The sequence below is a fragment of the Dicentrarchus labrax genome, unplaced genomic scaffold, assembly GCF_905237075.1.
Source record: "Dicentrarchus labrax unplaced genomic scaffold, dlabrax2021, whole genome shotgun sequence".
Lineage (NCBI taxonomy): Eukaryota > Metazoa > Chordata > Actinopteri > Moronidae > Dicentrarchus > Dicentrarchus labrax.
This window is the reverse complement of record NW_026136702.1, coordinates 13,108,228-13,125,220: the sequence shown is the minus strand read 5'-3', so window position 1 is coordinate 13,125,220 and position 16,993 is coordinate 13,108,228. Positions and strand designations below refer to the sequence as shown.

The following is a 16,993-nucleotide window of genomic DNA, read 5'->3' as shown; positions in this document are numbered from 1 at the left end:
AATGTCAGTAAGAATAATAATAATGTTATTCTGTGTTACACTTTATACAAAGATGTAACCAATATGTTTATAATGAGGATGTAACTATAATAGGCCTATGTAAGGAAGGGTTTTACAGGGTTGGGTTAGACCTGAAACAGTCATTAATCAATTTGTCATTTCACAGAAAATTAAACGTCAAGCATTTTGATTATTGATTCATTAAAAGGTTCCAACTGCTCAACCCTAAACATTCACTGGTTGTCTTGTTCCTTTATGATAAGTAACTTGAATATCTTTGATTTTTGACTGTTGGTCATACAAAACAAGCAATGTGAAGACGCCACCTGACACTCCTGGGAAATAGTGATGTAATCTTCCCCAATTTTCGGACATATTTTAGTCTAATCCATTAAATCATTAACTGGAAAACTCATTTGCAGATTAATCAATAGAATAGTAAAATAACCGTTAGTTGCAGCACAGATGCATTTTCGTCACACCAGCCAAACTCACACCTTGTACCTCTATTCAGTGGCTCATTGGCAGGGCCTGTTACTGTTGTAGCCGAAGAGCACCAGCCACAGAATGAGAGGGGCTTCATGATCTTCCATAACTTAACTTATGTCCATGCAACATGACAGCTGTGCAAACCATTTCAGATAAAAATCAGTGATAACTATTTCACAATTATTAACATGACATAAGCAGCTTTGCACGTCAGCCTGAGTGGAAATGTGACTCCTGTAGAATCACATTTTGGTTGTTAAAATGGGGTTAGCCTTTATTCTGAATGTTAGGCCTGTAGAACCGGTAACCATCCTGGTCATTTCTCAGTGACGAGACATGTTGGATGTACAGTAGTTGGAGATTTTATATAAGTACTGAGGGTGCAGTTCAGCAGATTTAAATGGGGTTACCTGGAACATCGCAGATTAAATGATCTGATCCCATGTGAGGCTAATTAGGAATCTGCTTCTTACAGGGGGAGACTGGTTCTCCTCATAGAAGAACACTCATCTCGTAGCAATGTAAGCCCGTACAGCTTAATGACTGGCAAAATTAATCAGTCCTTCAAGTTCACAGCAACCATCTCTTAAGTGTAATTTGAAAGCGTCTCAGGATCTCCTTAATCTGTTATAAAAGATCTAGCTGGCAAAGCCAATCTAGAGCCAAACCTGTTTTCCAATGCAAACACACACACACATACACACACACACACACACACACACACACACACACACACACACACACACACACACAGCATATTAGATTATTTTAAAGAACATCTCTGCTGCTCACTGTGACTGCTGCTAGTCCTAGTTCACTCTCTATTTAACAGAAAATGGCTGTTTTTTGGTCAACAGGTAGAAACACAGGGCTATCTCTGGCTCTGGTCTCAGTGTGTGAAGTTATGATGATGAGTGCAGTTATGAAGCCCGCCTCCTGTCAGAAACATGGTATACATACATTTACCTTACCAGTTTTTTATTCTATTATTTTTGTGTTTTCCTGTACCAGTTGTTGTCAGCAGATGGCAGCATTGCACTTTTGGCTGTGCAGCCCCAGACTGCCACTCTGCTCAGTCGACTTCGACCTCTAACGTTCAATAGATAAGTATGCACCTTGTACAGACAGGAGTGGATGTGTGGTATGTTGCATAACAAGTGGCAGCTAGATAAAATCAGGACAGAGATGTCATTGAAAAGAAAACGTTTCAAACCTTTGCATTATGAGAAAATGTATCTCATCTACACAATAGTATAAAGCAAGTCACCAATGATTCATAATAACAAATAAGCTCCTTTATTACTGCATTATTTGAAATATGTTGTCTTCCTAAAACTGCTTTATTACATGAATGCACGTTCCCACATTATAAAATCACACACATCTCAGAGACATTTCAGGCAAACGCCAGCAAAAAATTTCAACAATTGCTGTTTTACAGTGTTGAAATTTGAGAGAAAGGCACTTTCACATTATTAAAAACATCTGTGTTATATTTCACGATAATATGAAACATGAACATGATGAATTAATCAACACCCATACATGTAAAACAAATAGGCACTGTAGGTAGTGATAAAAACTGCGAGTCACTTTCATTCAGGTCATACAAATAATTCCATGAAAGGCTATAACAAGTGAACTCTACATGTTTTTTTTTAATGCATCCTTCAGATAATTACATGTGAATATCAAAAATGATTTCCCTGTCTGGGGATGTGCACCTAAACTTTGAAAATAAAAAAAGAATCTCAAGTCACCTTTAATTTATTAAAATACATAGCTTAAGTTAATATGCATATAAAATACAGTGGATTTATAAATCATATTATAGGAATGTAAAAATGTAATGCTTTAACTGCTTAAGACAAGTCATTTTGATTTGGTGAAGACTTGTACAAAACACTCACCCCTGCCAGAATGATTCGTTATTTATAGTAATCTAAATTCATCACTTTAAATGCATAAAATAAGGATCAACCTAAAATACCCCCTTTAAGAAATGACTATAATCTTTTTACAGTATGCTGTTGACTGTCGAGCTGAGCGCTGCGTTGATTACTTGTCCTTCTGAAGAGAGGTGTAGTACTCCACCAACACCTTCCAGGCCTTGGGGGCCATGAAACCATCTGGAGGGTTCTCTCCGCTCCGAGCCATGTTTCTCATCTTGGTTCCAGAGATGAACTCAAACTCAGCATGTCTAAGAGAGTGAGGGATGTGGAGGGGTAGTGTGGAGAGAGTGGGCAGGATAGGTTATTAGAAGTGTCGTAGAGTCTTCCGATGTTACAATATTTGCAAATTATACGAATAATTAACACCTGCACAGAAATACCAACAGGTGGATATAAACCAACAACTCTTTAGATTGATACTACAGTCTACTTGCAGTGCCAACAAGATAAAGCGTGGGGGTCACATATGGTGTTTCATGAAATTCATGTTTTGGCTTAAAAGATTTGGGCCTACGAATGTGTGCAGGAGGATGTAATGCTGAAATAGAATTTAGCAGCAAGTCTGGAAACAAATGTGCTGACAGAAAAATCACACCTAACATAAAGTAGCAGCACTAATGAAGTACTGCACTTCATCCTTTTCATGCGCTCCAGTTTCCTTGCATTTGGGCGTCACACAGGAAAACCATTTCAATAGAATCCAGGTTTTACAATAAATAATATAGTAAAAACAAAATAAAGAAAACGTAGTATAGATTTGTGGATATACCTATATATTAATATATTATATGTAGTAGACAACAGAATATGCTGAAGGTTGTAAGTGAATAGATCTTTCCTCACTTACCGTTCTTTGTCGTAGAAGTCCATAGCCTTCTTAGTCTTGTTGTAGGCAGCTACCCTGAAGGGGATGATCTCTACAGAGGTGAGGCCCGGGGCCATGGTGAGGACCTTGCCTCCATGGGTAGGGTCATACAGGTCCTGTTTAGTCTCCGGGTGAGGCATGCCTGCAGGGTCCCGGCCGACAATGTAGAAGTTTGCTCCAGCAATCATTCTGGCTCTACAGTGCCACTGAACCTGATGAGGTAATTGGGAGGCATACAGGTTAATATTCAGTCACACATACATGTCATGGGTAAATGGTTGAACGGTCGAGAGCTAGAGGGATAGCAAACTCTGACTAAACAATAAGCCCACACAACTCCTCACCTCTGTGGGTCCAGCGTACATCATGGGTGAGGGGAAGATGGCGACAATGGTGTTGGCTGGGTCCAGAATGCCCTCCTCCAAGACGGCAGCATGCTGCTTCATCCGCCAGTCAAGAGGCACATCGTCATCTTTGGTCCACCCGCCAAGTGGGTGCAGTAGGAGGACCGGATTCTTGTAGCCTCGATCCAGCAGACGGCGCTTGGTGTCCTGCATCAGGAGGGCGTGACCGTTGTGTACCGGGTTACGCAGCTGGAATGCAAATATTGCATCTGAGGAGGAAAACATGGAGGAGCACAAAATCAGGTTCACGTAACGAGAGTATTTGTAGTAACAGCAGCAGTATCAGAGTATAATAGCAGCAGGATTACAGTACAGTGGAGCTGTTGAGCTTCGTGATCTGTGCAGTCCCAAATGTGTGTGGGATATTGTGCATTTATGTCACAGCAAACATGCTCATAATGCCTTTCACATAACTCAAATGGACATTCAGCATCAAAATTGCTTGTGGTTTAAAGCATAAGTCTGTTAGTCTATATTTTTCTTATTGTTAACAAATCCCATGAAAAGGCCAAAACCGACAATGAATTCATCCTCCCAAGTGTCCAGGGCTTGAAATACATTTTTTCTCTGGGTCCTAAATTCTACTTTCAGCTGTCCCAGACAAACAACCATTGTCTCAAACTGAAGTTCTTTTGTTATTCTCTATGATGATTATAGTTTAATAACTTTCTTTCAGTAACTCATTACCACTGGTCCACCACTGAAGTTCTGCTAGCTGTTTCCTGCACTTATATCTGAATAAAAAATGAAATCACCCTAGGTGTTTGTCCACAATCAGTTATAGTTATTCTTTTAGCCATAAATGCATCAATGCAAACTGCAGTGTAAATGCAATCCTGCTACATGGGGTGGAAATTCACATACACACTTTGAACATTATTATTAATTAGACAAATAATCACAAACTCACCACAGGGACATTGTATGTTAAAAGTAAAACAGGGAGGGAGAAGATCAGATTACCTATGTAAATATTTACAAGCGCAAACAAACTATTGACATATAAACTTTGGGAACACCATAATCCAAAGATTAGGAAAGAATAAGTGGCCGATATGGTTAAACGAACCCAGCACGCCAAACCTACCAACGGCCTACAGAAAGCCCTTTTAACATTTCATCAAGTTCAACCTTACTGTCTTGTGTATTTGAAATACAATCAAATTAATGTGCTCTGGATTTCTCTGCCTAGACACAAGGACACCCACCACACACCACCCACACACACACACACACACACACACAACAGACCTACATAGACTCTGTACACAATGAGTATAATACAGCACATTATAACACATTATACAAAGTACCACAAACAAAAGAGACAAATAACCATCAGTTTGTAGATATCTTAAATTAAAATGACCATGTCAAAATCACATTATTATTTTGTCAGCTTGGAATTCTAACTAGTCACTATAGCAACTCAGTTGTTTGTTTTCATGTTATTATAGTAGAGTAGAGTAAACCTTATTGTCCCCAAGAGCGAATTTGTCTTGGGCACAATGCTACAATCTGTTGCTACACATAACATCAGGAGAAAACACCACAAACACAACATGAAAACACAAAAGAGACATTTGACACTGACAATACAGCGGCTTGAAAAGATATATACATACATTGTAACATGGAAAAAATTCCTACATTTGTTGCCCGTTGCTTTTTAGAAATAAAGTTGCTAAGAGGATCTAACAAGTCGCTGGATTTGGCAACACTAGCCCTCTCTAGGAATGACTGTGTGTAAGAGTGTGTCATGTAGCGAAGAGCTTGTGCCAGTGCCACCACACATTTTTCAAATTTGAACACCTAACAATAAAGATTACATTCAAAATTATTGTATTGTCCCAGACACTGTATCTTTGTGTACCAGGTGCTATTTTTATTGTGCCCTGGACAACAGGACATCCTTAATTTTGAGCGTTGGTATAGCAAAACCTGATAGAGTTAATTCCTCTATGCCACAGAGCTCCATTGGTTTCCAGTTGTTGGAAAGTACTGAGAGACGGACTAACACGTTGTTGGTTTTGGTCTTTTCATTAAATTAATGAACAATACAAGAATACAGAAAATTGTCAGCCTAATCTGTTAAGTGCGCACCACAACATGCTTGCACCAGCAATGATACTCAGGGTAGGACCATCGGGGAGCAAAGAATGCAAAGAAAACAAAAAATTACCAAAATACATACTGTGTTGTGTTTGAGATATATATTTGACAATCTTGAACACAGCATTCATGTCAAAGTAGGTGAGAGTAAAAACAGGTGCTCACATTTCACTGTTGTTTTCAGAGAGATACTTTATGTCTCCATGGGTCACTGAACACAGATCACAAACAACACCATGCAGCTTTAAGACCATTTACCATTTTATTTTTTCATCTGGTCCTTTGTCAAGTTCTTCTGAAAGACAAATGATGCACTGCTAAATACATTGCTTTCATGTTTGTTTATTTTGTCACCAGCTGTGATGGATATCATATTTATGGAATGGTGTTAATCGCAAGTGTCACCGCAGTGACAGCAACTACTTACAACAACTGGTATGCTATCGTGTGTCCCCTGATTGTTACTGTAGTTTTGTACATAATTGAGTTTTTCTTACCTGCTTTCATGTCTTTGAACTTCTGCTTGAGCTCCTTTGGCGTAAGGCGGTACTGGTCAAGTCCATCGCTCCATTTGATTCGCTCCAGCACCTCCAGATCACCACCTACCAGCCAATCACCTCCCTCCATAACCATCTGCACGGTAAGATGATGAACAGAGAATACCAGTTATTTAACTACCATTAGTATTAACATTTAGGTCAAATCATTTTAATTGAGTTGAATGATGTAAGATTTTTCTGGGGCCTGATTAATGTTTTGTTTGCCAGAGAATAAAAACAGAGTGAGTTCAATATTGACACAGTGAAAGTAAACAATGATGTAGATACCAGAGGATTTTACTGTCTGCAGTGCAATCACGTGGTAGACACTGAAATTATAACTGTGTGTGTCGAAGACATTTGATGAATGCCTTATTACCTTAATGTAAGGGTGCTGTGGACAAGTGGTGCCCCACTGTCTGGCACAGCGTTCCTCCTTACGGTGTTCATAGAACTCTGGGTTCCTGAGAATAGCCACACGCGAACCCTGGTACTCAAGAGCTACAGCCGCACAGCCGTCCAGCTCCTGCTTGGTCTCAGTGCTAACAGGCAGGACGATGGGAACAGACAAGTTGATGGCTCCACCTAAGACAGAAGAGGATGCAGTGATCTCAACCAGTGATCTCAACCAGTGATCTCAGCCAGTGATCTCAGCCAGTGATCTCAGCCAGTGATCTCAGCCAGTGATCTCAGCCAGTGATCTCAGCGGGCTGTGATGTATTTTGGGCTGGCTGTGAAACAGGCTGGTGACTAGATGCACACTTAATATTAAAAAGCAGGTATGAGGAAGGATTCATTTTGAAAGATAAAGTTCATTTTGGTTTGATTAAATATTATCTGATTTGTTTTTCAGAAAATGTTGCTGTGTGGTATCTTACCATTACATCTGGAAACTGGATGTTTTTATGGTTTTGAAGAACAGGCTTGGATTTCTTAGTTATGTGAGTTAAATGAGACAGAAAAAGATAAGCATGTTTTATATTGTCCTATATATCATGATCTTAGAAAGTAAAACGAAAAAAACATATCTGTTTTGTTGGAAGATGCAGAAATAATGAAACTCTATCAAACTGACACATTTTCATAATATCTGTACAACTGTGTTAGAGTTTATATTCTTTTTCTGTTGTGTTGTGAGTCTGTGTAAAACACATTTTACCGTTTCTTAGGAACATGTACAGTATGTGGTTTCCAGCAATGATTTGTTTTTGTCTGGAACATTAATGTCAACTGCCATATGTCATATATGATGTGTGACAGGACAGAAAAATACTTCATTGTGACATGTATATTGATATAGATTTCCATGTGAATGTTATATTACGTATTATATCATCTCTTTTTTTATTTTTTGAGTTATATCAAAGAAAGCAACTCTGTCTGTGTTAAACTGTGTTTAGGTGGGACTGGATGATTCTGTTTGGAAAATAGGCTGTTATATTTCAAAATAAAAGTCATCAAAAAGAGTCTTTTATATTTTAATTTGTTCGTATACAGTTTTGTCTTATTTTAAAATAAATTGCACCGTGACCAGTTTGAACTATCACTATCAGGCCTTTTAGAACAGAATATCATAGAGATAAAGTCCTGGTAGGTTATAAGAAGAGTAAATATGAACGTGTGGTCTTCTCTCACCATCCAGCAGGTTGCCAAAGTGTAAGACCTGGAGGAACTCTCTCTCTCTCATGAAGCCCCTCAGAGGGCTAGCCCAGCCCTCTGCCAAAACCTGCACCCACTGTAGATCCAACTGTGGATAAAGAAATAGTACTTATTATAAACAGCAGGACTGAATGACAATATTTCCACTTCAGGAAAGCCATGGATTTAACTTCGACCAATCAACAAGTTTTTGACAACAAGAATTGACTCCTCCTAAGTCCATTATTGCTCTGTGCTCCAATAACAGTAGAGCGAGCCTCAGTCAGAACCTCACTCAACTTTCTCCTGTACTTAGATATGCTATGTGCCAGGCTCGTCTATGTTGAAGAGACAACCACATTTTGAAGATGGTTAAAAGCGAAATATATATATCACATCTTAACTTAGCTAGTCAATGTTAGCAAAGTGCTAGCTACAACGCTTGCACATCGTTAGTCAGTTAGTTAGCTGGTATTTTGCTAACATTAGTTAGTAACATTAGTTTGCCATCAGCCTCACTAAACCATGACAACATGGTCTGAGACAACATGGTGTAATTGTATTTTCTTCATGAACTGCCTTTCTTTTTATCTTCCTTTGTTTTTTGTTTTGTATTTAACCACATTGTGTATTAGCAGACAAGGTGTCGCCACCCCAGAACAAAGACAGGGTTTACATATGCGAAAGAAAACAAGAAAACAGCAAAAACCCAAAACAATGAATAAACGGAAGGGATAAAAACAATGAAAACAAAACAAACAAAAACTTGTTTAAAAAAAACAACAGTTGTAGTGGAATCTCTGAATAATGCAGAAGTATGTGTCATTTTGATAAAGGATTCCTAGATGTGATTGCAGGTTATTATGTGTGACATCATTAGTTTTTTTTTCATGATCTGGCTTTTACCACAATTATTACAGTTTTATTTAGTGAGAAACAACTCATAAATCTTCTAAATAAACAGATTTCATCAGTTCATCATATTGAAGACTACTATATTCCTGCATTAGTACATGTCCATCATTTTGTGTTTCTTTCTCCACATTGCAGCTTGAAAAAAGGGTAGCTCAACAAGTCCACTGAACATTTTTGACTGAAGGAATATATAACTTTGACTGTGTAACTTCTTTGAAAACATAACACGCCATTAAAGTGTGAAATAACCATTTGAGTAGCCCACTGAGAAGATACAATTAAAAAGAAAGTATCTGTGCATACACAAGGTTGAAGTAAAAAGCTGACAAAAATGTGTCGCCATTTACTAGAAGTCTAGGTATATTGCTCTAAATTCTAGAAGAAAATAAAACTGCTATTCTTCTTTTAGTAGAAATCTTCATTGAGCTCCAGGGAATTAACCTGAATGGTAATTTGACAGGAGGAGCACACTGCTGTATGCCTGGTAGGCTTTTATGTCTTTATTAGTACCCAGGGAAGAGTCAAAACAGTGGGGAGTGTTTATGGGCTCATCATGGGCGGCTCTCTGCCATGTCTAGTATTGACCCCTTGCCCATTTGCTGTGTGATAAAAAAGAAGTCCATACACTGGAGAGGTGGGTTACCTTGGTGATGCTGATGGTGGGAAGTGTGTGTGCGTTAGCCACAGCAAGATTCAGCTTGTTCTCTGGAACAAAGAGTTCATTGAGCTCCTCCATGATCCCGCTTGGTACGATATTCTATATACAAGGAGAAAAAGGGAATATTAATATTATGTTAGGATTTTCATTATCAGTTAATCTGATGATTCATTTCTTGACAGTCTTGTTTGGTCTATAAAATCTTCAAATTGCTTGTATTGTTCAACCAACAGCTCAAACCCAAATATATTTCATTACCATCATCTCACAAAGAAAGTAGTAAATTCTAATTCGAGAATCAGGAACCAGAAGATAATCAGCATTTTTGCTTGAAAAACGACTTTAACAATTCATTGATTATCAAAATTTGTTTGATTTTGATGACTTATTAAATAATAGACTAATTGTTGTAGCTCTATGATAATGTACTAATGTATATTACATTTAAAGATAATATTGAATGAAAACTGCTGTAGCTACTTAATTTGAGGTCTTTTATACAAACATTTGTGGGTTGGTAAACACACTTTTTTCAGGTTTGCATATTTCCATATTAAATTAAGTTGAACACTTAATCTGTCCTGAAGCAAGTTTTGTCATGGTCGTCTGTGCCTCTCCTTCATTCCCAGTGTTCAAAGTTTTTATTATTTACTTAAAACATCTCCAGAGATCGTGAACATGCCATCACTTTGTCACTTAAATCAGACACAGCTTGGTTTGTCCAGTGAACAAGGCATATATGCACAGACTGACACAGTTTGCCTTTGGGCATTTATTAAGCAGTGCAATTAAAAGTCCAGTGTGTAATATTTTAGGATTTAATGGCAGAAATGTAATATAATATTCATAGGTATGTTTTCATTAGTGCACATTAGTGCAGCCACCACAGTCTCCCATTTGTGTTTGGAGGGGGAAGGTGAAGTCAGGGAGTTGTGATCTGCAATTACACCACTAGATGCCACTAAATCCTACACACGGGTACATTAACTTATGAAAATCTTTTTACAAAGTCATGCTGACATATAAGTATTGTATTTAAAAGTAATTCACCTATGCCTAAGTAACTGGTCAATAAAAAGCTTGTGTTTACGCTCTACTTTATCAGCAAAAGCTCCTTCAGCAAAGCTTGCTTGGCAGCAGAACCAACATTAAACCTATATGCACTCTGTGAGCACATCTGTTACAATCCCCTTCAATATGAAAGTCTTCAGCACTGGACTGGAAAATCCAGAATTGAAAAAGAAGACTACGATCATCATTGTTTCAGTGTTTGGTTTTTAGGAGGCCAGTAAGCATAGCCCTTCCCTGCCTGGATGGAGCTTGCTTTGTGACATAAGCTTCTTGTTTAAATAGGGACAGATTATTCCGTGTACCGGCAGACTTAAAGGTATTTGTATTTGACATGTATGATGGATGATGAAGGCCTGTGTGTGATACAACATACACAGTACAATGCAGCAGAAAGGCCAAATATGTTCCACCCACCTGGTCCCTGAGCAGCTCCAACACCTGGTGGAGGCATTCATTCACTGAGAGCTCTCCAGTTTTCAGTACGAGATCTGGAACCTCAGGACGCTCATAATCTGAGTCAATCCCAGTGAAACCTGGCAACAAATGTAAAAACCATGTCACTGAAACAGAATTTTTTACTTGAATACCACACTGTAAAACCACAACAGGGAACCACCCTGTGGTTGGAGAAAGTTCTTGGCATTACTTGTATGACTCAGCATGCACAAAATTAGGATCGAGCTTGCTGAGGTGAAAACTGTCCAACAGACCTTTGATCTCTCCAGCGCGAGCCTTCTTGTAAAGCCCTTTTACATCCCTGCTCTCACACACCTCCAGAGGAGCGTGAATAAACACCTCGAAAAATGGCAGACCGGCACTTGCATGGATCTTCTTCGCCTCCTCACGATCCTGTGGAAGAAAAATAGTATACATATATTTAATTTAAATACAGTGTCTTCCACACTGCTGGTGCTTTTGAAGATATTTGGTATGAAGCTGCATTATTTAATGTTTCCTGGTATTTTAATGAACAGATATGCACCTGAACAATGATTGTAACTGTTTTCTGACCTTGCTGAAAGGAGAGATGAAACTGGTGACGCACACCAGCCCGGCATCTGCAAACAGTTTGGCCACCTCAGCAATACGACGGATGTTCTCCTCGCGGTCTTCGGCAGAGAAGCCCAGATTCTTGTTCAGGCCATGGCGAATGTTGTCTCCGTCCAGTGAGTAGCAAGGGATAGCATGGGACACAAGATACTCTTCCAAGGCAAAGCTGATGGTAGTCTTACCGGCACCAGACAAACCTAGAGGGAGAACGGGATAAGACATATCAGCATGAGGGCAGGTTGAACGAGGCACTGTTTTCAAAATAGACCGTATCAGATTAAACCTCATGACCAACATGTGGATATCATATAAGACTATCGAGATTTACCGGTGAGCCAAATGGTACAGCCTCTGAAGCCTCCCCTGGTACCCACGACCTGCCCTCTCTTGCTCCGGCTGACATGGTGGGCCTGGTACACCACGTTGGTTGACCTGTTGAGATCCTAAGATAGAGGAACACAGGCTCAGAATGGGGAAAGCTAAAGGGGTTCTGGGGAATTATCTATTATAATTAACAGGATGTGAGTGGTGGCCATCTAAATGCACGGATCATGTTAACTGGGTTATGCAACACACACACCACTTCCACTTTGTCTGTTCTGCTAAATGTCATCGCTTCATTGTTGTAAACCATTAAACATTTGTGTGAAATTTGTCATAAATATTGCATCAAATCTTGAGTTATGACCAAAAAATTTGTTGTCAACGTTGTTCTGAGTCAGAAGTTGTCAGATAAATTGTGAAATATGGTCACAAGTAAGGGCCAAAAATGTGTTTTGTTGCTCGTATTTAACATGTGGGAGCATTAATCCTCACTGAGGTGACACTTCCGACACAGAACAGTACGTCTCATGTCCCTGTCATGGTTCAAATTACTTGTCCTTCAACCATTTGGTAGTTTAGTGAGTGCACTAATAGTTGTCCTTTTCAGATGATGCCAAATCTAGCAGGATTCCATAAATAAACTACCCAGACCTTTTTAACCTCTTTGGTTAAATATACAAAATGTAATACCTCAGAAAATAGCGAATAAGACAATTGAATACTTTTCAACAGCCTGAATTTTTGCTGAATTGATTTATAAACTTTGATACTTTTTAAAACCCTGCATATACCTTGCTCATTGTCATGGCAAGTCATGGCGTGATTAGCACTCAGTTTAGCATACTAACTGGTTTTACACACCCTGTCCAAAGGGACTGTGTGGATCCTGCTGCGGATAAATGGGGCTGTATTGACTTCTAGAGGGGAGGGGAAGAGGAGGGAGGCATGGAAGGGATGAAGGGAGGAGGACGACTGACTGGACAATGTGTCCAGTGTGCTGCCTGCAGCCCAGCGATGATGTGGCAGTGCTCATGCCCACACGTTCGCCCTCTGCACCCACTCTCCCTTCTTCCCTACATCCATCCCATGGCTTCACTTTTTGCGTACTCACCCCCCCCCGCCCCTTCCTCTCAGTCACTACCCCCATGCACATAATCTGAATAGACCCTTGCAAGGTTTCAGCCTCCACCTGACAAGAAGCCTTAAAGTCTTAAAAAAGCCCCTCTTCAGCAAACACAGCCATGACTGTAAAAAAAATCGATGACACATCACACATAAACGTGTGTTTTAATCAAGAATGTGAGAAGAGCATCACATAAAGTTATACTTTCTGGTTGTATTACTAGAGGAGGGGATACATACATTGGCTGGGTTTATAAATAACTGTTTTGGGCATTGCTGGAACTAAAAAATAGAAATCATACCAGATATGACTTAGTTTGACGAAAGATTTAGTCATTTTGTTAATAAAGTGTGACGTGTGTAAAGTACCTCCAGCTCCGACTCACCACAGTACAAATATATACTTTACATGCTCTAATGATGAGCGTAATCTTCCCCAAATGACACGTAGCCTACCCCTGTACACACCCTCGCAAGGTGAGGGAGCCGTAGACAAACAGCACTATTCTTCAAAACATAGGAGACACCCTCTCTCCTTCCATCAGACTGCCAACACACTGCTCCTTATCCCCTCTTCCTTCCTTTCAACAGTCATGGGAACATGATGTATTTTCTGTGTGCTGAAAATGATGGCACTTCATAACATCTGGATTTATTTAGGAAAAAACTTCAAGACAACTCTCCTTGAACAGGATTTTATCCAAAATCTTAAGTTATTTTTCTATTATTAATCTTACTTCACTTTAATCCATTTTTTCATTTGTTTCTTCACTTGTTTCATTTCACTTGCTTTTACATTCAAGTGTGCCATTGAAAAGCCCTTTGAACTGCATTCCTGTGAAAGAAATGCGCTATAAACTCTTGTTATTATAGATTTAGATATATACAGAGGACCTTATGTAACTCTTTTTCTCATTCTCCAAGTTCAGCTAACATCCTGTTTCTCAGGAAATCACAATAGATAAAACTATGACAGTGTTCTGAAATGTCTCAACTGAAGTGCAATAAGTGCAATAGTGGAAATAGTAATGGCATTTTGTCAAAGTATTAGTAACACTAACACTTTGGGTAAATTTAACTCAAATCACAGTATGCATTAAATCACATGTGATTTTAGGGCTGCAACGAATGAGCGTTTCCATCATTGATTAGTCTATTAATTCCTCAGTTTGTCTATAAAACATCAGAAAATACTTCACATATTTAAATTGATTGTTCTGTCCAATCGATAATCTAAACTCAGATATATTATACAATCGTATAAAAAAGAAAAAAGCAGCAAACACTCACATTTAAGAAACTGGAATCCGCAGACGTTTCACATTTTTGCTTCAAAAGTGACCGAAACATTTCAGTTACCGAAGTAGTTGCTGATACTCAGCTTTATCCTAGTTTAAAGAGAGGAAGTAGTGTCCCACACTGTCTGCAACACACAACTGCACAAATACAGCTTTAAGGGACAAAAAGAAATACCTGGGACCTTACAACCTATCCTATCCTGACATCTGGCTAGTCTTTCTCTTGATGACTCCACCTACCTAATCTACATAGTAGAATCTGTGTCACTCACTGTTTGCAATAGTGCATGTACTGAGTGGTGTGTCTACAAAATGCAGCTCCAAGGGACAAAAAAGACACCTTGTAACCTGACAGTGTATGGTATATTACTGGCCTCTAGCTATTCTTTGTTTCAAAGACTCCACCTATGTTATCCACTGGGACCAGTGTCACACACTGTCTGTAATAGTGCACACCTTAAGTGGTGGTATCTACACAATGCAGCTTTTAGGGACAACATTTGGGAATACTTTGTGAACTTACAACGCCTGGTACTGACTTCTGATTATTCTTTCTTTTAAAGACTCCACCTATGTTCTCCGAGTCAGCGGCATTCCTGTGCACCATCAGCCTGCAGTCTCACAGTGGCTTCTTTCTCCCCCCGACCCCTCCCACCCCCCCTCACAAGACACCCAGCGTTATGAATGGGCCAGATTGACATGGATACGTTACTACAACAACCGGCCTATTCAGAGTCAAGGCTGTAACCATCACACCTGGTAGTTACAGTAAAACTAAAAAAAAAACATAGCTTTTAAAGCAGCAATCCAGGGTTACTTTGACGGAAAAGAGTCGAACTGTTGGATCTTACTTTTCACTTTTTCTGTAACATAGCACCAAGACCTCAGTGAGTAACAGTATCGACAACAAGTAACGTTATATTAACAAGACATTTTATTTAACACACACTTTGGAGGAGTTTTTCCACATAGCGGGCGCTAACAGTTCACACTCACACACACACACACACACTTCGCTGCACTTTTGACACACACATATTTTAAAGACGAATTTGATGACAGCTTGAATTTCAGACGTCTCCCTCTCCCCACATCTTCAGTACTTACCGTACGCAGCTTTTTCACTCCGGACATTTCGCTCGACCGCTGAACACCGGGGCTGGGACACACAGAGGCCTGGATGGAGGCGGGGAGTCTAGCTCGCTCGAGTTGTAGCCTACAAACTTTTGGTTACGGTAACCGAAGACGACGAGGGGGTTTTAAAAAGGGACTTCCAAGACACGTAGCATTCCGCTGGCCCGGCCTCCAGCCCTCCTCCGTCGACGTCCAGAAATCTGCATAATTTGCAACCAATACTCGGGCATAACGACATGACGGGGGCCGAGCGCTGAAACCGGCAAAACTGGGCCGGAGGTTGGGCATACGGGGGTGGGTGGGGACGCGTTAACGTTATTAAATTACACCAATACTTTCTCTAAGCAATGAGTTGTCGAAAGTAAAGCCATTACCCCGTTTGTTTGTTGCCCTTGTTATTTCAGCTCCAGTAGAGAAGACCGCGGGCTAATTGTAACACTCAGCTCCTGTTACCGACAGATTGAAGCCGACCACTTACAAACACATTCGCTTCCAATCAGTGCGGTCAACCGTTCTTGGCCAGCTAACGGTAACCTTAAAGCTAAAGTCAGTTAGGGGCTAACTTAACTCAATAATGTGGAAGCAAGATGGTTGCTCTCTCTCCTGTGTAGAAATATTCCCACTTCAGTGATGTTATTCAGCCGTCGTTACAAACTATTACACACAAGAATGAAAAGTAACCGAGTTGTATTGTTAACAAAAACGCCATGTGTCATAAACAGGGACATGTAAAGGTCCATTTAAGTAAATTAAGCCAGAAGTGTTTGCTGATTGTTACCTAACTTTTGCAGCTTGACTTCATGCACTAATGATTTGTATAAAAATTAACATTAAGTACAGAAGAGGAGCAGATTTTGCATGAATACTGGCCGAGACAGGTGAGACAGGTTATGCAGAATATATATATATTTTGAGTGAACTATTTTTTATTTCTTACTTATGCCTTTTGCTATTCTAGAAAAATGAGGCTTGCAGAATACTACTGCACGACGCACATCAGGGGATTTAGAAGTGGGTATGCAGACCCTGCAATACACCACTGCTGATGCATTTTGACACATTTTAATCCATCTAGTCTGCAGCTGCACATGTTCCTAATAAATGCATTTTGAATAACCTGTAAAACCAAGTTGTTCTTGTTTAAAAGCCCATAACTGATCTGTAAAAAAATAGTAAGTGATTATCCATTAATAAATCCATTAGTCACAACTGATAAACCCTGTACATTGGCGCGATATTAGGGAAGACTATAAGATACTATATTTATATACACGAATTACACAGAAAATGAATTAAGGAAAGCTATGAAGCTAGTTGTTCAGCTATCAGAAAAAATCTAAATATCATTACTCATTTGAATTCAGACCTACCGTACTGTGCACAGTAAATTGTATAATAAGGGTATGGAAAATAGAGCATCAT

At 39.5% G+C, this 16,993-nt stretch overlaps 1 protein-coding gene across 2 annotated transcripts; it reads right to left on the bottom strand.

Annotated features, from left to right (window-relative positions):
- Positions 1-1,769: 1,769 nt before the first annotated feature.
- Positions 1,770-16,903, bottom strand: LOC127377632 (bifunctional 3'-phosphoadenosine 5'-phosphosulfate synthase 2). Of its 2 annotated transcripts, none has more exons than XM_051425723.1 (12): positions 15,545-16,903; positions 12,022-12,136; positions 11,655-11,890; positions 11,354-11,492; positions 11,058-11,176; positions 9,558-9,671; positions 7,997-8,108; positions 6,741-6,946; positions 6,320-6,455; positions 3,651-3,919; positions 3,289-3,518; positions 1,770-2,689 (listed from the first exon to the last, which is right to left on the bottom strand). In XM_051425723.1, the coding sequence occupies exons 1-12, from the start codon at positions 15,569-15,571 to the stop codon at positions 2,548-2,550; spliced, it is 1,845 nt and encodes a 614-aa protein (XP_051281683.1). In that variant the 5' UTR covers positions 15,572-16,903; the 3' UTR covers positions 1,770-2,547. The 2 variants fall into 2 exon arrangements, with proteins under 2 accessions (XP_051281683.1, XP_051281675.1); XM_051425715.1 differs by lacking the exon at positions 15,545-16,903 and adding an exon at positions 14,430-14,574.
- Positions 16,904-16,993: the final 90 nt, after the last annotated feature.

Bases quoted from the DNA above. Each gene is read 5' to 3' on its own strand.
- LOC127377632 (XM_051425715.1), bottom strand. From the start codon at position 14,489: ATGTTTCGGTCACTTTTGAAGCAAAAATGTGAAACGTCTGCGGATTCC. The intron at 11,891-12,021 runs GTAAATCTCGAT...TTCTCCCTCTAG, and splicing joins CTGTACCATTTGGCTCACCG to GTTTGTCTGGTGCCGGTAAG. The intron at 2,690-3,288 runs GTAAGTGAGGAA...TCACTCTCTTAG, and splicing joins GACTTCTACGACAAAGAACG to ACATGCTGAGTTTGAGTTCA.